This window comes from Aquila chrysaetos, chromosome 11 (assembly GCF_900496995.4).
Source record: "Aquila chrysaetos chrysaetos chromosome 11, bAquChr1.4, whole genome shotgun sequence".
Classification (NCBI taxonomy): domain Eukaryota; kingdom Metazoa; phylum Chordata; class Aves; order Accipitriformes; family Accipitridae; genus Aquila; species Aquila chrysaetos.
The window spans coordinates 16,723,171-16,743,553 of NC_044014.1; the positions used below are offsets into that span (position 1 = coordinate 16,723,171).

The 20,383-nt window shown below is 52.8% G+C and overlaps 1 protein-coding gene across 2 annotated transcripts in view; it reads right to left on the bottom strand.

The window, feature by feature from the left end:
• HPSE2 (heparanase 2 (inactive)) overlaps positions 1–13,127 on the bottom strand; it is a 113,624-nt gene extending 100,497 nt beyond the window's left edge. Inside the window, exons 1-2 of one of the 2 annotated variants that reach the window (XM_030029821.2) lie at positions 12,844–13,127; positions 11,616–11,773 (exon numbers count right to left, since the gene is read on the bottom strand). In XM_030029821.2, coding sequence (XP_029885681.1) covers positions 11,616–11,773; positions 12,844–13,103 — 418 coding nt within the window. In that variant the 5' untranslated portion in view covers positions 13,104–13,127. The remainder of the gene's footprint in view (positions 1–11,615; positions 11,774–12,843) is intronic. The other variant, XM_030029822.2, reaches the window with a different exon arrangement.
• Positions 13,128–20,383: the final 7,256 nt, after the last annotated feature.

The window sequence follows — 20,383 nt, forward strand, 5'->3', positions numbered from 1 at the left end:
CACACAACCTACCACCCCTTCCATCCTTCACCTGCCTAGCAGCTGATCTCTTACAGTGATCCTCCCTTGCAGGAAAGTGCAAAAGTCTCCCAACATTTATATTACGACCCTGTTACTAGTGTGTTTGATGCTAAATAATGAGAAAAGACTAAATCCCATTCTGGTGACCCCTGGCTTCCATTTACCCTTGCCTGTCAAAAAGGTGATGAAGAAGGCTTGTTCTCACCTTGTTTATCCTCTCTGCAGCTATCACAGCTAGAGTTAGGTCAGCATGGCTTATGACTCTTTGAACAGGTCTCTGTACCCTTCTAACTCCTGACATTCAATTCAGAAGGCAGGAGGATTATTTAACAATTGTTTTCTCTTCACATGAGCATTTTTTAAGTCATATTGTGAAATACAAATACGATATTCCTCTCCTAGAACTACTCACCTGCTGAGGAAATGGCAAGATGGGGGTAGCAGGGCAGAACAAGAATCAAGTAAGATGTGTCCAGTCTAAACAGGAGGGGAGTGGTGCAAACTAGTCCTTGCAAGGTCCCTTTCCGAGTTTAATAAACTCTGTAACATGCTCAGATCCACAGGCACCATATGCTTTGTCTAATTCCTACAAAACCTTAGGCAGCCAGCACTGATAAGGAAGGACGGAAGTTGGAGTTCTTCCACCACATTGCATGAGGTCACCCTTTGCATCACGAGGTTGCGCTTTGCTTGGTTTAGTTCCCATCTAGCTAGAAGTTTCTGAAGGAGTTTATTGTCAGAAGAGAGTCACATCTTGCTCCACATATACTCTCCAGCTCCATTATTGTTACGCACGTCATGGAACACCAAAGTTGTTTCCAATGGTCGTGCTTCTGTCTTTCAAGCTGTCAAATCCCAGGTTCAGCAAACCTAGATTCAAAGCTCTGCTACGTCTTCGGCTGGCAGAGAATCCCCTCCAAAGGTGGGGTGGAGGACTGGAAGCCACATCATCTTCCTGTCTCTGAGCCTCACCCTAGAGTCACTACACTTGTCTTGCTCAGGCTGTGCTCTGTCTGTCTCTTTACTGCATAGTTTGGGATTAACACAGCTTCTCCAAAGCCTGCCTAAAAAAGACTGCTCAGAACAGTAATGTCATTAAAGCACCTGTGGTCTGTAGTTAGAGACATGAGTTCTCTCCGCCACCCACAGCTAGCATGCTCGGGAGTGGAGATAGGGCTAGCATGAAAATATGGCTCACTATTTTCACACCCAGCACAGGGGCTTCGATGCGGAGAGATGAGATGGAGCAAGAGGAAAGAATAATGTTCCTCTGCAGAGCACACACACCCCAGCCATGTGCTTTTGGTGCACAACCTCTTAGGTAGACACTGAGTAAGATTTGGGCCTACCCAAACTCTGCCTGACTAATGAATGATACAATCCTGAACCCCTGTTGTGTGAGATATTTGGAGAACTGAAGATTGAGAAACACAACCTTATCACTCTCCCACACCAGAAAGGCTATTACTACAGCTACTGGTGTCACCTGGAGCTCATGAATAGTCATTCGCCTTCCTGGGTGACGGATTTCCTTTTCTACAGAACTAAACGCAACAGTTGTACGCCCCCACCCCCAAGGCAAAATGGAGCAAAACACATCAAGGAGGCCTTGAAGGAGGAGAAGACTGAGAGGCAGAGAGGTTTGAAACTAGGCGGTCAATACACCGTCTCCAACTCTCTTCAAACTGCTATAAGGGAGTCCAGGCTGGGTCAAAACAAGTTTGTTTCCTAAAAGGGATGGAGGGCTCCTAAAAACCAAACCAGGGCCAATGTGGACCCATGCGGAGGGAACCATTGGCCTGGGACCAGGGTCCTTGCCCTCCCGGTCAGGGGCCAGGACAGCACCTTGGAGAGTGCAAGGGGACGTGGCAGCGGGTCCTGCATGACACCCCTACCTCCATCTTCAGGGACCACACGTCACAGCAAACACACGGTTGGGCAAGGGATGGCCCTGTGTGCACTGTCAGCAGGGTCTGGGGACAAAGGGCAGGCCCAGGGGACCAGGCCCAGGAATGAGGAGCAGGAGCAGTGTTTGGAGTCCTGTCCTTAGGTGATGGAGCTGCGGTGACAGGGATTAGCACAAGGAAGTCAAGTCACATTCAGACAAATTCCTGGGAGAGTCTGGAAGAAGGTGTGCAGGGCACAGAAAGTGGGGGCACTTTCTGGCAGTCGTCTTCATGGGGTTCTCAGAGAGCTACCACTGCAGACATTCAGGAAGCAGCGGCAAGACATGCAAGGTCCTGGCTTCTGAAATTGATGAAGGACCCAAGAAACTTGCCCAAGACCTAAAAACAGAGGTGGACCCCACATTCATTATAGCTCCAGCTTAAACAGTGGGCAGATGTCTGGGATATGGAGCTCCCCAAAGAACTCGGTGCCTGGTCATCCAGAGCCCACCAGGCTGTACTCAGTGCAGGGGGGGAGGCAAGGGCACCTCCGCACCACTTTTGGGGACCAGCAGCACCGAGGGAAGAGGGGTGGCAGGCCACAGCTTCTGGAGGCTCAGGGGAAATCTCAGCAGAGCGACCCAGGGGAAACGGCCAGCAAGGAGCTCGTAGCCCTCAAATCTTAAAGCATAAGACAGAAAAGAGAGAGACGCAAGGAGGGCAAGGAGGAGGGTACCCCAGGGGCCGCTGGACAGGGCAGCCCCCGAGCGGGAGCTCCAAGAGAAGGACACTCGCTGTCTTCCTGAACGTCGTTGAGGAAAAAAAAAAAAAGAAATAAACCACCCAGCAAAACACGAAACCAAGCAGCACTTGCCAGAAGTGCGAAAGAAGAACTCCAGATGTGGGAGCCCCAGAGGATGCCAAATGGTTTCCAAAGACGGCAGACCACGAGCTCTGCCCCGAGAGGGGCCGGGGCCGGGGCCGGGGCCGGGGCCGGGTCAGTACCCTGGCCAGCTCAGCCTCCCGCGGCGGCGGCCCGGCCGGGCGGACCCCCGGCGGAGCGGAGCGGAGCGGAGCGGAGCGGAGCGGCTCGGCGCTCCGGGGCGGCCCGGCGGCGGCGCGGGTCCCGCGGTGCCGGGCCCGGCAGCCGCCGTGCGGTATGGCGGGAGCACACCCGTGTGGCGGTCAGGTGAGCTGCGGCTGGCGGGAGACACCGGCGCACGGAGGGGAAAGCCCGGGAGCGGCTGAGGCGTCGGGCTCCCGCAAGGAGCTCTCCCCTCGCCGGGCTGCGAACCCTGCATGGAGGATGCTGCTTTGCAAAGGCTGCTTTGTTTCCGAGCGCCTGCACATTTCTCTGTCCCGCCTATGGGATCTGCGCATCTCCAGAGCTTACAGGCATGCCGCCTATGGAGGTCACCCAATCTACCCATGGAAATTTTGAAGAACAAGTTAGAAAATACCCCTCGGGAGCGACACGAGCACAGCAATCCCATCCCAGGGCAAGATGCCCATCCCAGGGCGTCCCAGGACTAGCAGTCCCTTTCTGTGAGCTGCCGGCACCACGGGGTTGCACTAACCGCTTCCCACCATACCAGTACCGGGCCAGAGAGCTCCCAAGCCGTGAAACCTCCGGGACGGCACACAGCACACGCAGACAGCTCCCAGCTGCCTGCTGGAGAGGCATTCCCCGACCCACAGAGTGAGCTTCTGCACACGGGAATTTACACGGCATCAGCGTGGCCTGGGTGCAAGCGCCCATCCCATGGCTCGTGCCACCATCTGCCCACAGGCGACTTCCCTTCCAGGAGTCACTGGAGTCACGGAGCAGACACTGGCTATTGCAGCTGGTCAGCTGGGAGATGGGAGGAGGGCACAGACCCAGGTTTATGCGGACAGGGCAGAGGGATATGGTTATGGTCAAAGGGATGTGTGACAGAAGGGTGAAGAGGAGAAGTAACTCATCTTTCTGTGTGTGTGTGTGTGAAAGCGAGTGCTGCCCACAGCCATCGCCACTCCAGAAAAAGCCACAGTCACCACTGCCACTGCCGTAGCACCAGAACAAGCTGAGGTTGCCCATCCTCCTAATGGGACTGTTTGCTTCAGCTTTCCAGCCTTAGAAAGTGAATTTAGAAAGAAAAAAGCAAACTATTTTATGTTAACAAAAACTAAATATTCTCACTAAAATATTCGAATATTAGAAAATGGTGTTAGTGCAGAAGTTAAATAGATGTTTAATGGGTCACCAGCCAAAACTCTTAGAAATTGCAGGCTGACAAACTTGTAAAATATCTACTTTTTAAATCAACACATTTTAAAATGCTTTAAACACCAGATTTGTCTGCTGAAATTATTATAAAATGCCCAGTGATTGTGAAATTCAGAACACAATTTCTATTTAGAAAGCCTGAAGATTTCTCAAGCCAGAAACTGCATCCTCATCATGTCTGTCTTCAATAGGCAAATTTCTGACACATCAGTACCATTCCTTTCTTTTAGCTGGGCAAAATTCCCTGACAATGAGTTCCACAAGTTATTTCCCACTATATAAAAAAAAAAAAATCATATTTGTTTGTTTTATATGTAATAATTCCACTGGATGCTCCCTATTTCTCGTGTCATGAAAACAAGAAAATAATCATTCCCAAATTGTCTTCTCTCTGTGCCATTGAGTTCACAGCATTTATCATATTCTCAGTCATTTTTTCCAAGCTGAAAAAAAACCTCTAAGCTCTATGACTGAAAGCTGTGACTTTGATCATTTCCATCACCCTATTCTACACATATATGTTATTTACACCAATTAGTGTGTCGTCACCTAGTTTGCTTATAGCATAAGAATGCTCTCAATGAGTTTCTGCAATTCTTTTCTAATATTCCTAACATTGGATTCACTTTTTATTTCCCTAAACTTATTCAGAGACCATAAATTCAAAAAATTTTCCCTGAATAGCAACTGCTAATTTAAAACCCATAGCCGTATATGAAAAGTCACACACACTTCCCTCGTGCATGTAACTTTGCATGATTTACTTAGTTACACTAAGAAGTAGTAGCACACAAAGATAAGAAGATGTAGCACACAAAAAAGTGTGGAACTAGCAAAAATATGTAATGTTTTTTACAGAATTTAGGACACTTATTATAAACAATCAAACATATAACCATAGAAATCTTTCATCTCACCCATATACCAGCAAATAGCTAACAAATCAGGATCTAATTCTTTGATTGTGCCATTTCCTGCAGTTATTAAAACAATTTTCATGCATAATTCTAGCAAAACAGTTTGAAATTTAAAAACAAAAAGTTGAGATAAACAGGAAATCTTTGGAAGCATCTCCTGCATAGGCAGTATCTCCCTTACCTTGTGTAAGGTGATTTCTACAGCCTTTTTTTTTTTAATTTCTGAGGAAACAACTAAGCACTGGTGCTCCTTACATAGAAATCCCTGCCAGGCAGAGCAGGTTGCAGCTCCTTCCCTGCAGTTGTGGTGCCTGGGAACTAGAGAGCAGGAGGCTGCCTCAGAGCTCCCGCCAAGGCACGGAGCAGCCCCAGGTCTGGCAAATCCCAGGAGACCGAAGGACATCAGAGGCTCTACCCATCTTTTGGGACCGAGTGCTTGCAATGTCTGAAATGCTGCAGCCCTCCCAAAGGAGCCGTGTTTTAAACACTTGGAGGGTGAAAAAACAACTGTTCCCTCTGCAAGCTCGGCAAGGACAGACGCCTAAACTGTTGAGGGATGCTTAGGCAGACAAAAAGGGGCTCTGGGTGACCAGAAACAGAAGGTGATTCCTTGAATAAAGGAAAACTTGTTCATTTTTACTGGGACAACAGGATGGTTCTTCATTCAGAAACACCTGCTGCTAAGTTTTATGAGCTGGCAGAGCCAAAGGGGCAGTCCCAGCCACATGGCAATAACCCTCCCTTGCTCTGGCTCTGGTATCTTCATACCCCATGATGACCCTCATGATCCCACTCACTAAATTCACAGTAAAACAGTTGCCTTTTTTTTTTCCTGAATTAGTTTTCTGCTGGCTTAGCAGAGGATCAGAAACATGCCAGCACCAATAGAAGGGAAGCAGCAGAAGGACACAGTGCAGAGCAAAAGAAGGCAGGGGGACCAGCCCTTTTGGTGGCAGCAAACCAAGCTTCACCACCTTCAGGACACAGTTTTGTAGGATTTAACCTGACCAAGGCTGAGGCTGCTGCACTCCCATCTTTCCCTGCAAGCTTTCCTTTCCCAGCACTGTCCTCTACACCTCCACGGTCACGCGTCATTAATCGGTTCAGGCAGCTGAATGAGTTGAAGTGCAATCACCTCTCCACCATCAGGTTTTGGCCAGCTGGGTTCCCTGAACTGACTCACCAGGTAAACTCAGGCTCCAGGCACAGGAGAGGGCAGGAACATGCCAGAAGGGGCAGAAGGGTGGAAGCAGCAGCCCTGGCTGAGGTCAGCTCCAGCCCCTGCGCAACCACACACACATGTAAAGGAATCCTCAGGTCATTTAGCATTTATTATCTTCCTTTCCACTTGATACCTAAGACCCTTGCACATACTCTAAAAGCACGGCATCCTAGAAGCATCCCGCGCAATACAAACTGAGCAAGGGTGAAATGACGTTCCCACTGCTGCACAAATCTCGAGGTTCAGATGCAGTGCCAGATACCTGAAAGCATCTGAAGGAATGGATCCCAGACTGAAAGGACACCCAGAAAACCTATGCCAGAATTACACAGCATAATGAGAAGTTTCCCACACTATATGGCAAAATCTCCTGACCAGTATGGAAGGCATAAGAAACATGTCTTTTTCCAGTTGTTTGTGGTAATCGGCCATTTTTCCAGATGCCCAGTATCCTCTCCAAAAAAGGAGATAAAATAGAAGGAAGTAACTTACCAGTAATTAAGAGAGTATTTTTGAAATGTGTTGTCCATATGCACTTCAGCTCAGAAACTTTTCTGACGCACTACCTAGAGCATGCATATGTGCTCCCCTTCCCCTCTCCCTCCCATGACCCACAGAGGCTCATACTGCCTGTGTGTGGTAAATGTCCTTTGGTCTCTTCTCAGCCTCACAAGCCCAATAGGCTACACAAAGCCTGAGGGACAGGATGGATGAGCCGTGCGCTTGGGTCAACTTATCTTGAAGAACTCCAGCTACGAGTAACTTCTCTTTCTCTCTTGAGTTCTCCTTCACAGCACATATGCACAGGGGGAAACTCTAAGCAATGTTTATGCCACCACAGGTTGTCCAAAGCTGGTCTGTGTGGCTTCCAGGTGAGAGGCAGTTGAGGATCACCCGGCAGATGAGCAGGTTCCACATTAGCCCACCAAACTCACACTGTAGCACCAGCAGGGAGCTTCCAAATTGGGCTCTAGGTTCAGGCATGGAGACAGCACCTGCAGCACCCTTGCTGAACCAACACCAGGTCTCCACACCACACGTAACACTCCAACACCAAGCTCCAGGGCAGCATGTGAGTCAGGTTTTAGCAAACCCAACTTCAGAAGAGGTTTTGTACCAGCAACTATAGCCTGAGCAAAAAGGTTGCCCTGTGTGTTTGCTCCAAAAAGGAGCTGCTCAAGCCTGCTTTCCTGGAGACCAATGTTTCTTATCATCCCATTCCTCAGACCCAACTGGTCCTTGGCATGTGTGAGGCAGTTGAAAGGACAGGACAAACGGATTGCTTGGTAGACAATTCAACAGCAAAAGGAGAAGCAGGTCTACTACGTAGACTGAGCATGAGACCTTACATCTTGGTACCTGCCCAGGGATCAGACATGTGCCTATGGCAGGAGAGAAACACATCTCCAGATAACAAAGCACTACTCTCAGCACAGCTGGTGAAGAAAAACAAACTCAGCAGGGCACATACAGAGAAACACCATTTAAGGGAGAGAAAAGTGTCTCAGGCTAAAAATGTTACCCCTCTTGATCATCAAATGTCAAAAAGTCTCTGGCACAGCCCCACCTCCTGGTACCACAGAACGTGACATACATTAAACTGGTTTTCTGTTTCTAACAGACCTCAGGCTGGCCAATGCCATATCCAAATAGGGTGGACTCCAGGACTGACCATGCAAAGTAGGGGCTGCATGGGATGGCAGCCACCTGGTGTACACTGTAGGGTGAGGTGTTAATATAACAGATTAGTTAGATGACCTTCTCATATTTAGCAAAGTTCAGGGGGTACATATAGCCATGCTGCCATCAACAGGGACTGCACACCCTGCGGCTCACTTAAACCATTCATCATAGGCAATCGCTTTTACAAGCTGCTCTGTCAGGTACGGACAAACCTGCCACCAGGTGATGAAACTGCTGTGCCAGCTTTATATGCAGTGCTGAAACAAGTTGCCACACGCAGCCTCTTCATGGGCACCACAGGCTGCCACCACAGATCGCTCACCACTTTGTTACCTTTACTGCCCAAACATGACTGGTCTGAACTGGGGTGAGGTTGTTCGGAGTTACAAAAGACAGACGCCGTACACACCTGGTATTACACAATACTTCCAGGTCTGTGCTTCCAGGAAGAATTTGTACAAGAATGACCCTGAAGCCTAAAGGGAACACCTTATTTCAGGAAAATTAAGTACATTTTAGATACAAGTCTAAAACAATTACTATAACCCTCAGAGAGCACCCACACTCTCCGTGGAGGAAAGCAAAGGAAAAAGATGGGCTGGTGAGCCCAAAGGCAGGTCTAGGTAAAGGCAATTTTCAGGTGGAGGTACACATGGCTGTAACAGTTTGAAAGGGAAATAAATAGAAATTTAAACAGAGGGGAAAGAGTAGGGCGAATCTCTGAGTCATCAGGAAGGTGGAGCACTACAGAGATAGAAAAGACTATCAAAGGCAGCAGTGAGGAATACCCGGTCTGGAGGGCAACAGGGTGGCAGAGGGGGATTTACAGCGCAAAGATCCCTGTACAGAGATTCATTCAAACTCCAGCAAGCACGGTCACAGGGCAGACGATCCATGAAGGATGCTGCAAAGCAGTCCTGTTGCTGCTGCTGCCCATCTGAATGCCTGAGATGGCCACATTGGGGTAGCCTGTGAGCACGCAGAGGAGTGCAGCTGCCTGTAATATGACTACCACTCACAGAGTTACTCACTAGTGACCGCAGTTCTCCGAGCAGTCTTGTACAGGTGCCCATCACCTCTCAGTCCTGCACCCTATTGAGTTGCCGCAGCTGAGAGGAACGTAAGATGTGCCCTTCCCTCCCCATCTATGCACAGGCCACATGGGAACATGAGGCAGGGGAACACCCGTGGGGGCTGCAAAGAGAGCCCAGGCACTGGGGTCACGGGCCTGGAGTCTCTGTGCACCCATAGGGTGAACAGGCAAAAAGATAAACACTTGAAGCAGAACACAACCAAACTATTGCTTGTCATGTAACTAAAAATCAGTAAGGTGATGCATAAGACAGAGATTCACTGATTTCTCTTCTCATTATTTTCTGACTTTTTTAACTAATTGAGCCCCCCCACTTCTTCCCCACTCCCGTGCCACTAAAGCTGAGACGAGAAATTTCAGAAAATAGATGCTGGACATACAAAAGGCCACAGACATGGAAAACAACCCCAACCACCCCAGATAACTTGTGGAGGAGGAAGGTTACCTAGCAGGATGCTTGCTGGCTTCCCCCACGCTCAGGCGCTGATTGGCATCTTTTTTCTGTGCTGTCTGCTCAGGCTGCAAGTTCTTTACAGCAAGGGCATCTGCTTGTACATTTGTGCATGCCCTGATCCCAAGCAGGTCCCGGGCGAGCCACAGATGAGGGAACAAAAACCAGAGCAGTGCTCTGAAAGAAGATGGCTGCTCAGATCCAGTACAGCAGGGCAGAGAGTTGCAGTGGCATCAGGATTTCATTTTGGAGAACTGGATCCCTCTAGTGAAGCCCTCAGTGCAGCCTCAGCACAAAAAGATGCGAGCTACCAGCAACTCTAGCCCTGGAGTTTGCACACAGATCTTAAGAACAAATACGAAAGCTTTGCTTCCAGGCAGGAAATCCCTTTTACCACACCTTTCTGATTTACACCGATGCTTGATACACACCACATGTGTCCCCTCCTTCCCTCACCCACATTTGCAATGGTTCTGTTCCATATTTAAGTGATGAAAAGTTAAGACCTGTGGTTACAACTTCTATGAGAAGCTTCATTTTGAAGGGCTGCTACATTTCAACTTTATTGCCATGAGGAAAACTGAAAAAAAACAAAAGCTTTCAGTCCTTTCCTAACATGAAAGCTGTTGTGAAGACATTTAATAAGTGCAAGTTCTCTCCTGCAAGTTGTTGAAATATTGAAAGTGGGAAAATTTATTCCTACAAATGTTTTGTATGAGTCCCACCCACAATTTTATGCACTACGCTTAATTTCTTCTGTTCAAGGTGGCTGCGGCAGGTTTGGTCAGCTTTTTCTCCTGAAGTACATCTCAGTAGGCAGAGCTTACAACAAACCCGAGATTTGTTACAAGGAGAAGAAAAACAAGGAATAACATCGGGATTGCTCCATCTAGGAGACCAAGCGAAAGATGGAGCACGCAAACCTACCCACCTGCCTGCGTGTGGGAATAGAGGGACATTCATCTCCGTGAGATCAGATGTTACGTGAGGGAACAGCGGGAGTGAGAGCCATCAGAAAACTGGCAAATGCATCTGCTTTTTCCATTCAGCACTGTGCTGCTGACTAGGTCTCTGCAAAACTTCCTCTGTTCCACAGACCTGCCCACCGGGATCTGTCTGGCATTAATTGGCCTTCAAAATTACTTATGGAAATATCTTCAGCTAATTTTTGTAAGTCATTGAGTAAGAAAAAAAAGTTTAAAAAAAAAAAGAAGCAAGAGAGAAAAATCAATAAATTCTTGCATGCGGACATGGTATCTTGCTTCTTAAAACAAATGCCTTAGGATGGAGACTTGGCCCTGACTTTTCTACAAAGTTTCTTTGTGTGAATGAAGGGCCGCAGAAGGTGAAAGCCTTTAGTGCAGCTGGGGACCGCTGGGGAGGAGGGCAGAGCCGCGGAGAAGAGGGGAGCAGCGGAAAGCCGTGGGCCAGGCAGTGCCCTTTAGAAAGACCTACGAAGGCAGAGCGGTCCGGTGGCGGGGGAGCGGCCCCGGCCGGGCACCGACAGGCGGGGACCGAGCGGCCCAGCCGCCACCAAGCCCGGCGGGGAGCCCCGGGTCTGCGGCGGGCGGAGAAACGCTGAACGACGGCGGGGTCCTTGGGGAAAGGCTGGGCTCCCCGAGAGCCGCGGGAGGGGCGCGGGGCGGTGCGTGCACAGGCAGCCCGGGGCTGCGGTGCCCGGTCCCCGCCAGGAACCGGGGCAAAGCCCCCCTCTGCAGCGGGCGGCGCTGCCCGCTCGGGGCTTGGGAGCGAAGGGAGCCGGCGGACGCGGCGGGGAAGAGGGGGGGAATACGAAAAGCCCTGCTCCCCGGTGCCGGCCTTTTGTTCCCGAGGGCCGGCATCCGCCGGATCCACGGGCGACGGGCAGGCGGGCTCCGCCGAGCTCCCCGGCTCACCCCTCCCGGGGAGGAAAGGGCACGGGGGAGGCTCCCCTGCCCGGTGCCCGGCGGCAGCGCTGCCCGGGCGCGGCGCGGCCCCGCCTGGGCGCAGGGAGCGCGGGGCAGGCGGAGCAGGACCGCCCGGCGCCCGCAGCCCCCCGCGGCCGCGCCCGCCCCCCGCCCCGGCCCCGGAGCTCACCGTCCTCGTAGTTCTTGAGGTAGTAGTCGGGGCCGGGCCCGCCGCGGCTCTTAGCCGGGTTCTTCACGTTGTGGAACTGCAGAAAGTCCGTCCTCTTGCCCGCGAAGCGCAGGAAGGCGGGAGCCAGGCCCCGCGCCAGGGTCACCAGCCGCCGGGAGCTGGGGAGAGCAGAGAGGGGGCTGAGGGCGCCGCGGGCCGGGCCGGGCCCTCCCCTCCCGGCCCCGGTACCGGCAACGACCGGCGGCCACGGGGCTCGGGGACCCGCCGTTGCCCTCCCCGGCGCTGCTGCCCCGCCCGGTGCGGGTACCACCGCAGCGGCACCCGGCTGCGGGGCTTTGCGCCGGCCGAGCGGCGCGGCCCGGGAGCGGAGAGCCGCCCCGCCCGCCGGCGGCGGCCCGGAGGCCGGCGGGACCCGGCTCTCTCCCCCCCCGCCCCGCTCCCCTCCCCTCCCAGGCCCCGGCGCCCCCCGGACAAGTGCAGCGGCGTCCCGGAGGCAGAAGCGCTCAGCCCGGGACCGTGCCGCGGGCCGAGCCGGCAGGGAGGGGAGCGGAGCCGGGGAGGGGAGGAAAGCGGGAGCCGGCCCGGCTCCGCTTCGCCCGCGCCTTCCCGCCTCCTCGCCCCGCTCCTTCCCCGGAGGCGGCAGGCGAAGGGACCCTCGGAGCGGGCGTGCGGAGGAGACCCGCTCTCCCTCCCCGACTTACCCAGCAGGGAGAGGGCTTTCTGGCCGTCCCAGCGCCTCCAGGCCGCGGCCGCTCCGCACCGCCGGTGGAGCCCAGCGCAGCTGCAGCCCGGCTCTGCCCCCCGCCCGGGGCTGGAAGTCCGGGGAGCGGAGGGCTCTGAAGACCTGGCCGACACCCCGCTCTCCGCCCGTCGGGACCTGGGGAAGGCTCGGCTCGGCTCGGCAGGCGGCCCCGTTCCTGCTGCTGGTTTTTGTTCGTTTTTTTTTTTTTTTTCTCCCTGTGCTGCCTCGGCCCCGTGTTGTGCTTTTTTTTTGCAGAGGAGCGGTTGTTGGAGCGAAGGGAGCACGACATTTTTGCAGTCATAACTGATAAGTCTCCGAAATGCTTTCTCCATTGCAAACATGTGCATCTTAATGGAAACCATGGCCTCGCTCCCTCCGTCACAACAAGCGCCGCCAGCAGCGCGGAGCCCGGCGGGGCTGGGCGGCGGGGCCGCCGGGGAGCCCCGCGGGCGGCGTGGGGAGGGCGCCGGGGGGCTCCTGCCTTACCTTAAGAAATCGAGCCAGCCATCATGAATGATGGAGGGGTCCAGCTGCAGGGAGAGGAAATTCTCACTGATTATCCTGACAGGGCTCTTGGTGTTGACATCAAGGAGAATGAGAGTTCTTCCCTTCACACCTGGAGGTTTCTCCACCGGCAGCGCTCTCCTGTCCCCGGCCTGGGAGGGCAGCGAGAAGGTGGCCATGAGAGCCAGCCCAGGTGCCATCAGGGCTAAGAGCCCGGGGGGGCAGGAGCTGGGACAGGGCATGCCGGAGAGCAGGAAACCCCTAATTAACTCGCTGTCTGCAGGGGCTCGCTGGTGGCTAATTGTCCTTATCTAAAGTGTGGGGCGCTCTGCCTTTTTTTGCAATGTTTTGGTGCTGGTGGAGGGGAACTCACGCCCCTGACCAGCCTTTCTCGCAGCCGGTGCCAAGACTCCTTGCAGCCAGCACCGCCCCTTTAAGAGATGCAGGCTCCAGACATTTTTAACTTTTTGAAGGTAAGGGGAGGCTCCTGGTTTAACCCCCTCGGCTCGGGGCCCGCCGGCCCCGCCGCAGCCCCGCCAGCACCGAGCTTTCGCTTTGCGCCGGCTCCGCCGCCCACCGGCGGCCGCTTTCCGCCGCGGGAGCTCCCGCACCGCGCAAAACCGGGCCGGAGCCGGGACACCGAGACACCGGGGAGCTCCGCACCGGGGTCGGAGGGCGGCGGCCGCCCAGCACGGCCCTAGCTTGTCGCCGGCTGCAAGAACGGCCCAGGCGGTAAGGCTGCGGGGGCGGCCCTGGTTGGGGGAAAGGGGAGTTAAGCACCCCGAAAAAAAAAGCACTACCCGCGGGGAGAGCTCGCCCCGAGCCGAGCCGGGACGCGCGGTGCTGGGCGAGGCCCCCGGGGCTGAGCGCTGACGGCTCCGCGGGACCCGACGGACGCAGCGGGGCTCGGAGCCGCCGGCAGCCCGGAGCCCCGGCGGGGCACGCTCGCCTCGCCCTGTCCGGAGCCACCGGCTCCGCCGGCCCGCGCACGGGGAATCGGGCCTCTCCCGCCGGTCTCGGGGCTCGGCGGCGGGGAAAGGAGGGGGGCGGCGGCAGCAGCGCCCGGTGTGGAAACGACCGCGTCGGGGGTGCAAAGGACAGCACGGTTGGATGGAACCGACGATGTCCCCCGTGCCGGGGCCAGCCCGCGGCCGCTGCCTGCGGGACGGCCCGGGGCAGGACGGCCCGGGCTCGGCGCTCTGCAGAGGTGCAAGCGGCCGCGGTTCTCGACGCTGGGCGCAGGCTGGTGGCACCGGGCCCGTGATCGATGGCGGCTGCCGAGCATCCCGGGAGCGACGGCCCACCACAGGGAGTGCCCACACGAACCGGGCACCCTCTCCCGCCAGCAGCCGCTTCTCGGGCAAGGCCCGGGCTCTCGCACATCAGCAGCCGGCGAGCTCCGGGACACGTAACGCGTCCTACCTGCCCCCCCGCCGCCGCGGCCCGCCCCGGTCCCCCCTTCGCCCGGGCCCGGCGGCACGCAGGGCCCCGGTGCCGCTGCCCGGCCCGGCCACAGAGGGCTGAGAGCGGCTGGGCCGAGCCGGGCCCGGTGCGGTCCGTCGGGGCCCCGCAGCCCCGGGGATGGGGCGCCCGCAGCACCATCTGCTGGTGAGGGGCCCGGCGCGGCGGGGGAGCCGGCACCCACCTGCGGACACCGCCCGCGCCGGGGTCGGGAGGGGCCGGGGCTGCGGGGAGCAGCGGGGCTCCGGGAGAGAGCCGCAAATCGCGCCCGGCGCCGAGCCGCAAGGAACCGCACGGAAGAGCGAGCCGGAGACCGGCCGGCCGGCAGCCCTCGGGGAGCCCGGCCGGGGTCGGGTACGAGCCGGCGTACTGGCAGCCCGCTGTCCCGGCAGGGCTCCCCGCGGTGGGAACCCCCTCCCGCTCCTCCCGGTGCCCGTACGGAGCCACTGCGCTCCTCGTCCGTCCCAGCCCGGGCCCGGGAGGCGGAGGGAGCGGGCCCGGCGTCTCCCGCGACGGCAAGTCCCGGAGCTCGGTGCGCTCGGCGGAGCCCCGCACGAAGTGGAGGCACTCGGGCCTGGGGAAGTCCGCGGGCAGCGCCGTCTCCCGTGGAAATCGCCCTTCCCCTCGTCTCTCTACCCCACGAAACGCTTCGAGCCCATCGCCCCGGGGGGCAGCCAGCTCTGCCCCGCTGCCAGCCCCGGGTTACCCAGGCAGGGGTTGCCGGGGCACGGAGTCACTGCGCACTGAATAGTAACGGAGGGGGAGGACGACACATACCTCTGGCCCTGCTAGGGGTGAGCAGGGAATGGACAAACCAGGACCTGCCGTGAAATCATCCCGCTAAGGCAGAGAGGGGAGCGGGGCTCAAAACACGCCTCGGAGGAGGCTGCGGAGCGCAGCACGGGCTGACAAAAAGCAGCAAAGGGATGCCCGGAGCAGCGGGGCTTTGAGCGCTGAAGAAGTAAGAGGATCCGGGGGAAAGGGCTGTGCAACTTCAGCTGTGCAAAGCCCTGGCATCCCGGGACAGGAAGAAGGCAATTTAAGCCTGGAAATTTGTGTTCGGCTGCAAACACTTCAGCCGCGGTTTGCAATAGCGCTTAAAACTGACCCAGGACCCGAAGCCTCCTCTTCAGAAGCTGCTCAGTTTTGGGGTCACCTCCCAAAGAGGGACATGAGTTTCTGAAATATCTCGTTATTTTATAAATTTCCACCCCCCCTGTATTATCGGAAGGTGTCAGCAAGGCTTCAGGGGCATTTGTTGCTCAAATCAGTGTTGTGGTTGCAGGCCGGAATTTTGTACTGTGCCTTCTGCTAAGGATGGCTCTATTTTAAAATGAAACTCTGGTGCGTTATGTAGTAAAGGACAAGAAAGAAAACAAATTATCCCGTTTAACCTCCTATATATACATTTTTCTTCCTTACAAACAAACTACTTTGGAGGAGAAATGTGTTTATTCTGAAACGTTCCTCACAATTAGTCTCTGCTTTGAATGCAAACTCCGGATGCAGCGAAGTCACTTATCTGCAGAGGTATCACCAACAACATAAAACAGCAGGGAAAGGAGCAAAAAAGTCTCCCAGCTGCCAGGGTCAGCTTCCAGATTCTGGGAAGACGGCGCTAAAGGAAATATTCACTTACCTGTCTCAGCTTTCCAGACCAACACCTGGAGCCTGCCCCGATCTGGTGGCCTTGGAAAAGCAATTGCACCCCACTTTGCATCTGGCTGCAAGCAATGTCAAGTCGAATCTAAAAATAAACTGGTTTGGGTTTGTTGATTTTTTGGGGTTTGTTGGTTCGTTTTTGGTTTGGTTTTGTTTTTGTTTTTTTTTTTTTTTTTTAATAAATTGTAGGTTTGCTATAGAAGTCCTTTAAACGCTAAAAAGCTTTGGTTATCTGTGAGTGCTGGGGCAGCCACGGAGGTACGGGGAGCCCCGGGCCCCGAGCGCTGCTGCCCGGGGAGCCCGGGGAGCCCCCGCTGCCGCCCGGTGCAGCTCGGGGAGGGCCTGGGAACCTGCAAGGGGTGCGTGGGGGGGCCACGGCGCACCTCCTGCACAGCAATGCATACCAGATAGGAGGTATCTCAATTTACACCAGCTGCGACCCTGGCTGGCCGTCCGCAGGGGCGGTGAAGCACTGGTCCTTTCTTATATTACGATAATGAGTTTAGAAAGCCTGACTCACGTAAAAAGTATCTATAAAGATTTACTCGCGGTTTTGTCGATTTGGAAGTACGTTCCTCCATTTTCCATCTACTCTAAACTTGCTGTTTTTAATCTCCAAAACAGTCATTGGGAAAGAAAACTGGGGGAGGAGAAGCATTTCTATAAAGAGTTTAACCAAAGCACATTAAATATTTTCCCAACATCACCAAATAAACAACAATCCTCCAGCTCCCTATAAACTATTTAAAGCATGTCATATCATCTCTTCTGCTCTTGCCAATGTACTTTCCTTTTAATTTATAAGCCGATTAGAGCAGGGGCCTGTCTTTTTGTGTATATTTGCAAAATGTTTGGCACTCTTTCAGTCAGTCGCAGTTCACAAACACTTAAATCTGCATTTAATTTCGTTATTATAGGTAGTTACTTTGATTTTTCCTCACTTTTGTAGAGCTACCGCCTGTGAAAGTGCTTGTTGTAAATGGTCTGAGCAGTTGTTGAAGGGTTTCAGCAGAGGAAACTTCTTTGGATGGCAGGGCTGATACAAAAAAAAAAAAGAAAAAAAAAAGAGAGAGAAGAAAAAGCACAACTGAAATTTAAACGGAGATCTCAGGCTGTACAAATTGGCCCAAAAGAAAACAGGGAAAACCTCCTTAGGAGGAACATTTTTAGTTTGCTAGAAAATAAACTTCTGCTCATAAATGATGAAAGTTATTATCATCAGAGGATGTGCTGTACCAAACAAACCTCCATTAGGCTGGGAAGGATAAAACAGGCTAGACAGCCTTTTTAAAAAAAAAAAATCATCATGTCTTTGATTCCCAAGATATCAACCATGTCTGTTTCTGTAGTGCTGTCAAGTAAACCTGAGTTATGGATGCTCTAAAAGAAGCCAGCAAGGAGAAAATTCAGCAAGTGAAAATTAAGAGCGTTATCCATACATACTTTACCAAAATATACTTTCTTTTCAGACTCTTAAGTTCCTGCCCTGTACCACGATATGACAATTTCTGAGAAGAAGAGCAAGACCAGTGAATGTGGTAAAGCTGTAGTCATCAGAGCACACAATTGCACGACAGATTCTTTTGATTGAAGTTCTTGCTCTTTCTGCACTGCAGTGTCCATCATTTTCACCACAAGAGCCTTAATGTCTGGAATGCAATCTCCTAAAACTGCCAGTGGCTCAAGGTGGGGGTTGCACAGTCTGAACTCCACTGCTGAAACCATTTTCTAGCACATTTATGTATCATGTCTAACCTGAACAAGCAGGCAGAGGACAGTTGCTTGATTTAATACAGTATCCGTGCATTGCTCTTTAATGTAGGTGACCTGGGAAGCTCTGTAACAAGCAAATACATCTGTCTGGGCTAGGATGACTGGCTGGCTAAGGAGCTCAGCGACAGCGGGAGGAAAGCAAGCCTACTGAGAGCGCTTCCTCCCTCCGTACGTGCAAAAAGCAAGGCATCGATCAAAACCAACTGCCTGGTCAGGAAAAGCGCAGTTGGCAATGCTGTCTTTGCATTTTTGCCAGCATGAAAGGGACACAAACTGGTATTTCCAAATCTAGCCATAGGAAAATAGAGCACAGTGGTGCCAAGCTTTCCTTTGAGAGTCAATCTGTACTCACTAGCTGCCTAATTAAGAAGCCTATAAAAAAAAGGGACAGGGACAAAAAGAAGGCACCGGTCCCATAAAGGTTGCGAGTGTGGGCTCTCCCTAGCTGGCGCACCATGGAAAGACACATGAGAAAATGGAGGGATGATGTTAAGTTTTAGGCAGCTGCTGATAAATGATTTTTTTTTCTTTTTTTCTTGTTGTAACTTAATTCCCAGTTCTGTGAGCAGTTAGATACCATGTCCTCTGCTAGAATAAACTGCATTTATTATTTTCCTGAATCTGCCTAATTTGACACGTGGTCTCAAAAATACTCTGACAAGCTCAGGGTACCCTAATCCTGCCGATTTGTCTATGGAGAGAACTAGTGAGCTCCCAAAGTGTCCATCTTCCAACAGGTGTTTTGAGGTTCTTGAAAAACAGAGATGCACAATTTCCATAAAGCTGTGGGAACGGCTCTGGAAGCTGGTCAAACCAGGTGCCATTCCAGCAGACAGAAATCCCCTTTGCCCAGTGCCTTTTCAGCAAGCAGAAAAAAACCCCACATAATGACTGAGAATACCTGTGTATAACAACGCCCTTTGACAGAGAACACTCTTTGGATCCACGAACTTCTCCAAACTCATCAGTGGCTGGGTCTGATTTAGCTTTTGTCTTTTGTATCTTGAGTAGAAGTAAATGTGACAGCAATTTGTCAAAGAGAGAGAGAGGTAAAATACAACAGTGAGACCCGGAGCTCTGCAGCGCTCCAAAGACCACAATAGCCTCAGAAATATTTTCCTCAAACTGAGCCCAGCCCTGAGGAGCAGAGAAATGTGTAGAATTATCCTCGTTTCACATCATCACATGAAAAAGAAAGAGAAGTGAATATGCCAATTTTACAAGCCTGAAAATGAATGCGAGCAAGTATTTGTCCCACCATCTGGGAGGAGATGATAGAAGTGAAGGAAGAGGGAATACGGGGGGGATGGTAAAAGTTCACAGAGACCTTCTATTTTTCTGGAGGGATGCTTCACATTCCAGCAGCAAAAATGAAGGAAGCGGACATGAGGAGTAGATCAGAGAGGGGAAATAGGAAGATGGATGAAGTGCAAGGCTGGAGGAGCAAACGAGTCAATTACGAAAAAGAGGAAGGGGCTGTGCGCAGAAACCAATGAGGAGATGGAGCTCAGGGGAAGAAACAGCAGCCAAAACAGTCTCAAGTCAGAGACGCTGCTGGGGTGAGAAAGACAGGAAAAAAATGGGAATCTTTCAGATAATGATAAAACTGTAAACCTCCGTCCTCTGTATCTGTTTGATTATGGCACCTCTGTCACCACCTCTATCGGGACAACTCAGCATGGCCCTGCTATAGACAGACAGGAAAAATCAGCTATGTCAAAGCTGCAAACTGTTGGTTTCTGTAGAGAAATCAGAAGCAACACCTGAAACTCACAGCCAGAGAGCAAGAGGAGGAACCACTGAGAACTATGGGTCATGCCTGAAAACCAGACAAGTAGACGAAGGAGAAACAAAGTGAAATGCCAGCGGTGTAGAAGCAGTGAATGCCCAGAATGAACCCAGGAGATGAGGAGGATCAGAAGTGAGCACCACCGAACGAGGGGCAAAGGCCAGCTGTACTAATGGAGGGAGAACGAGATGGGCTGATGCTGGTAGACCTTAAACCAATACCCTGCTTCCATTGCCCAGTGAAAGCTCTCAAACAAATCAAGAAAAAGCAATCCTCTTTCTGCATAAATTCCAATAACAACAGTTAAGTTCCTGAGCTGCTCCTCTTTAAGGTGGTGATGAGAGACAAAGGTCTGCAAGCATCACTTGCAAGGTTGAAACCATGCAAAGACACGGTCTGCCTGCAGCTTCACACAAATCTGATATAAACCCTACCCCTCCTACTGACAATGAACAAGCAAATAGTTCCTTCCCCTGGCTTGGCAGCAATGGGGCAGGAGAAAAATGTTGTATGATGACAAAGCTCCGACAGAAGCATTTCCACAGCCCTTACAGCAACACAGTCTCACCTCAGCTCTGCTTAGGTGCTGGCATGTCTGCAAAAGTGAGGGGGAAGGCACAGGGTCCCTGGCCCGGGCACAGTAGCTTATCACCCAGAAACAACTGTAGGGAAAGAGCATATATTCACAGTGCAGACATCTCCTTTGTCCTTTCTACCATGATCTGGGTGTTGCCTTGTTTCTTCTCCCTCCACAGTTTCCCTTCTGTTAGCCCTTTAGTAACAGCAACATGGAGAAAGCTAAAAATAAAGCTATATAAGCAACGTAATAGGCATGCA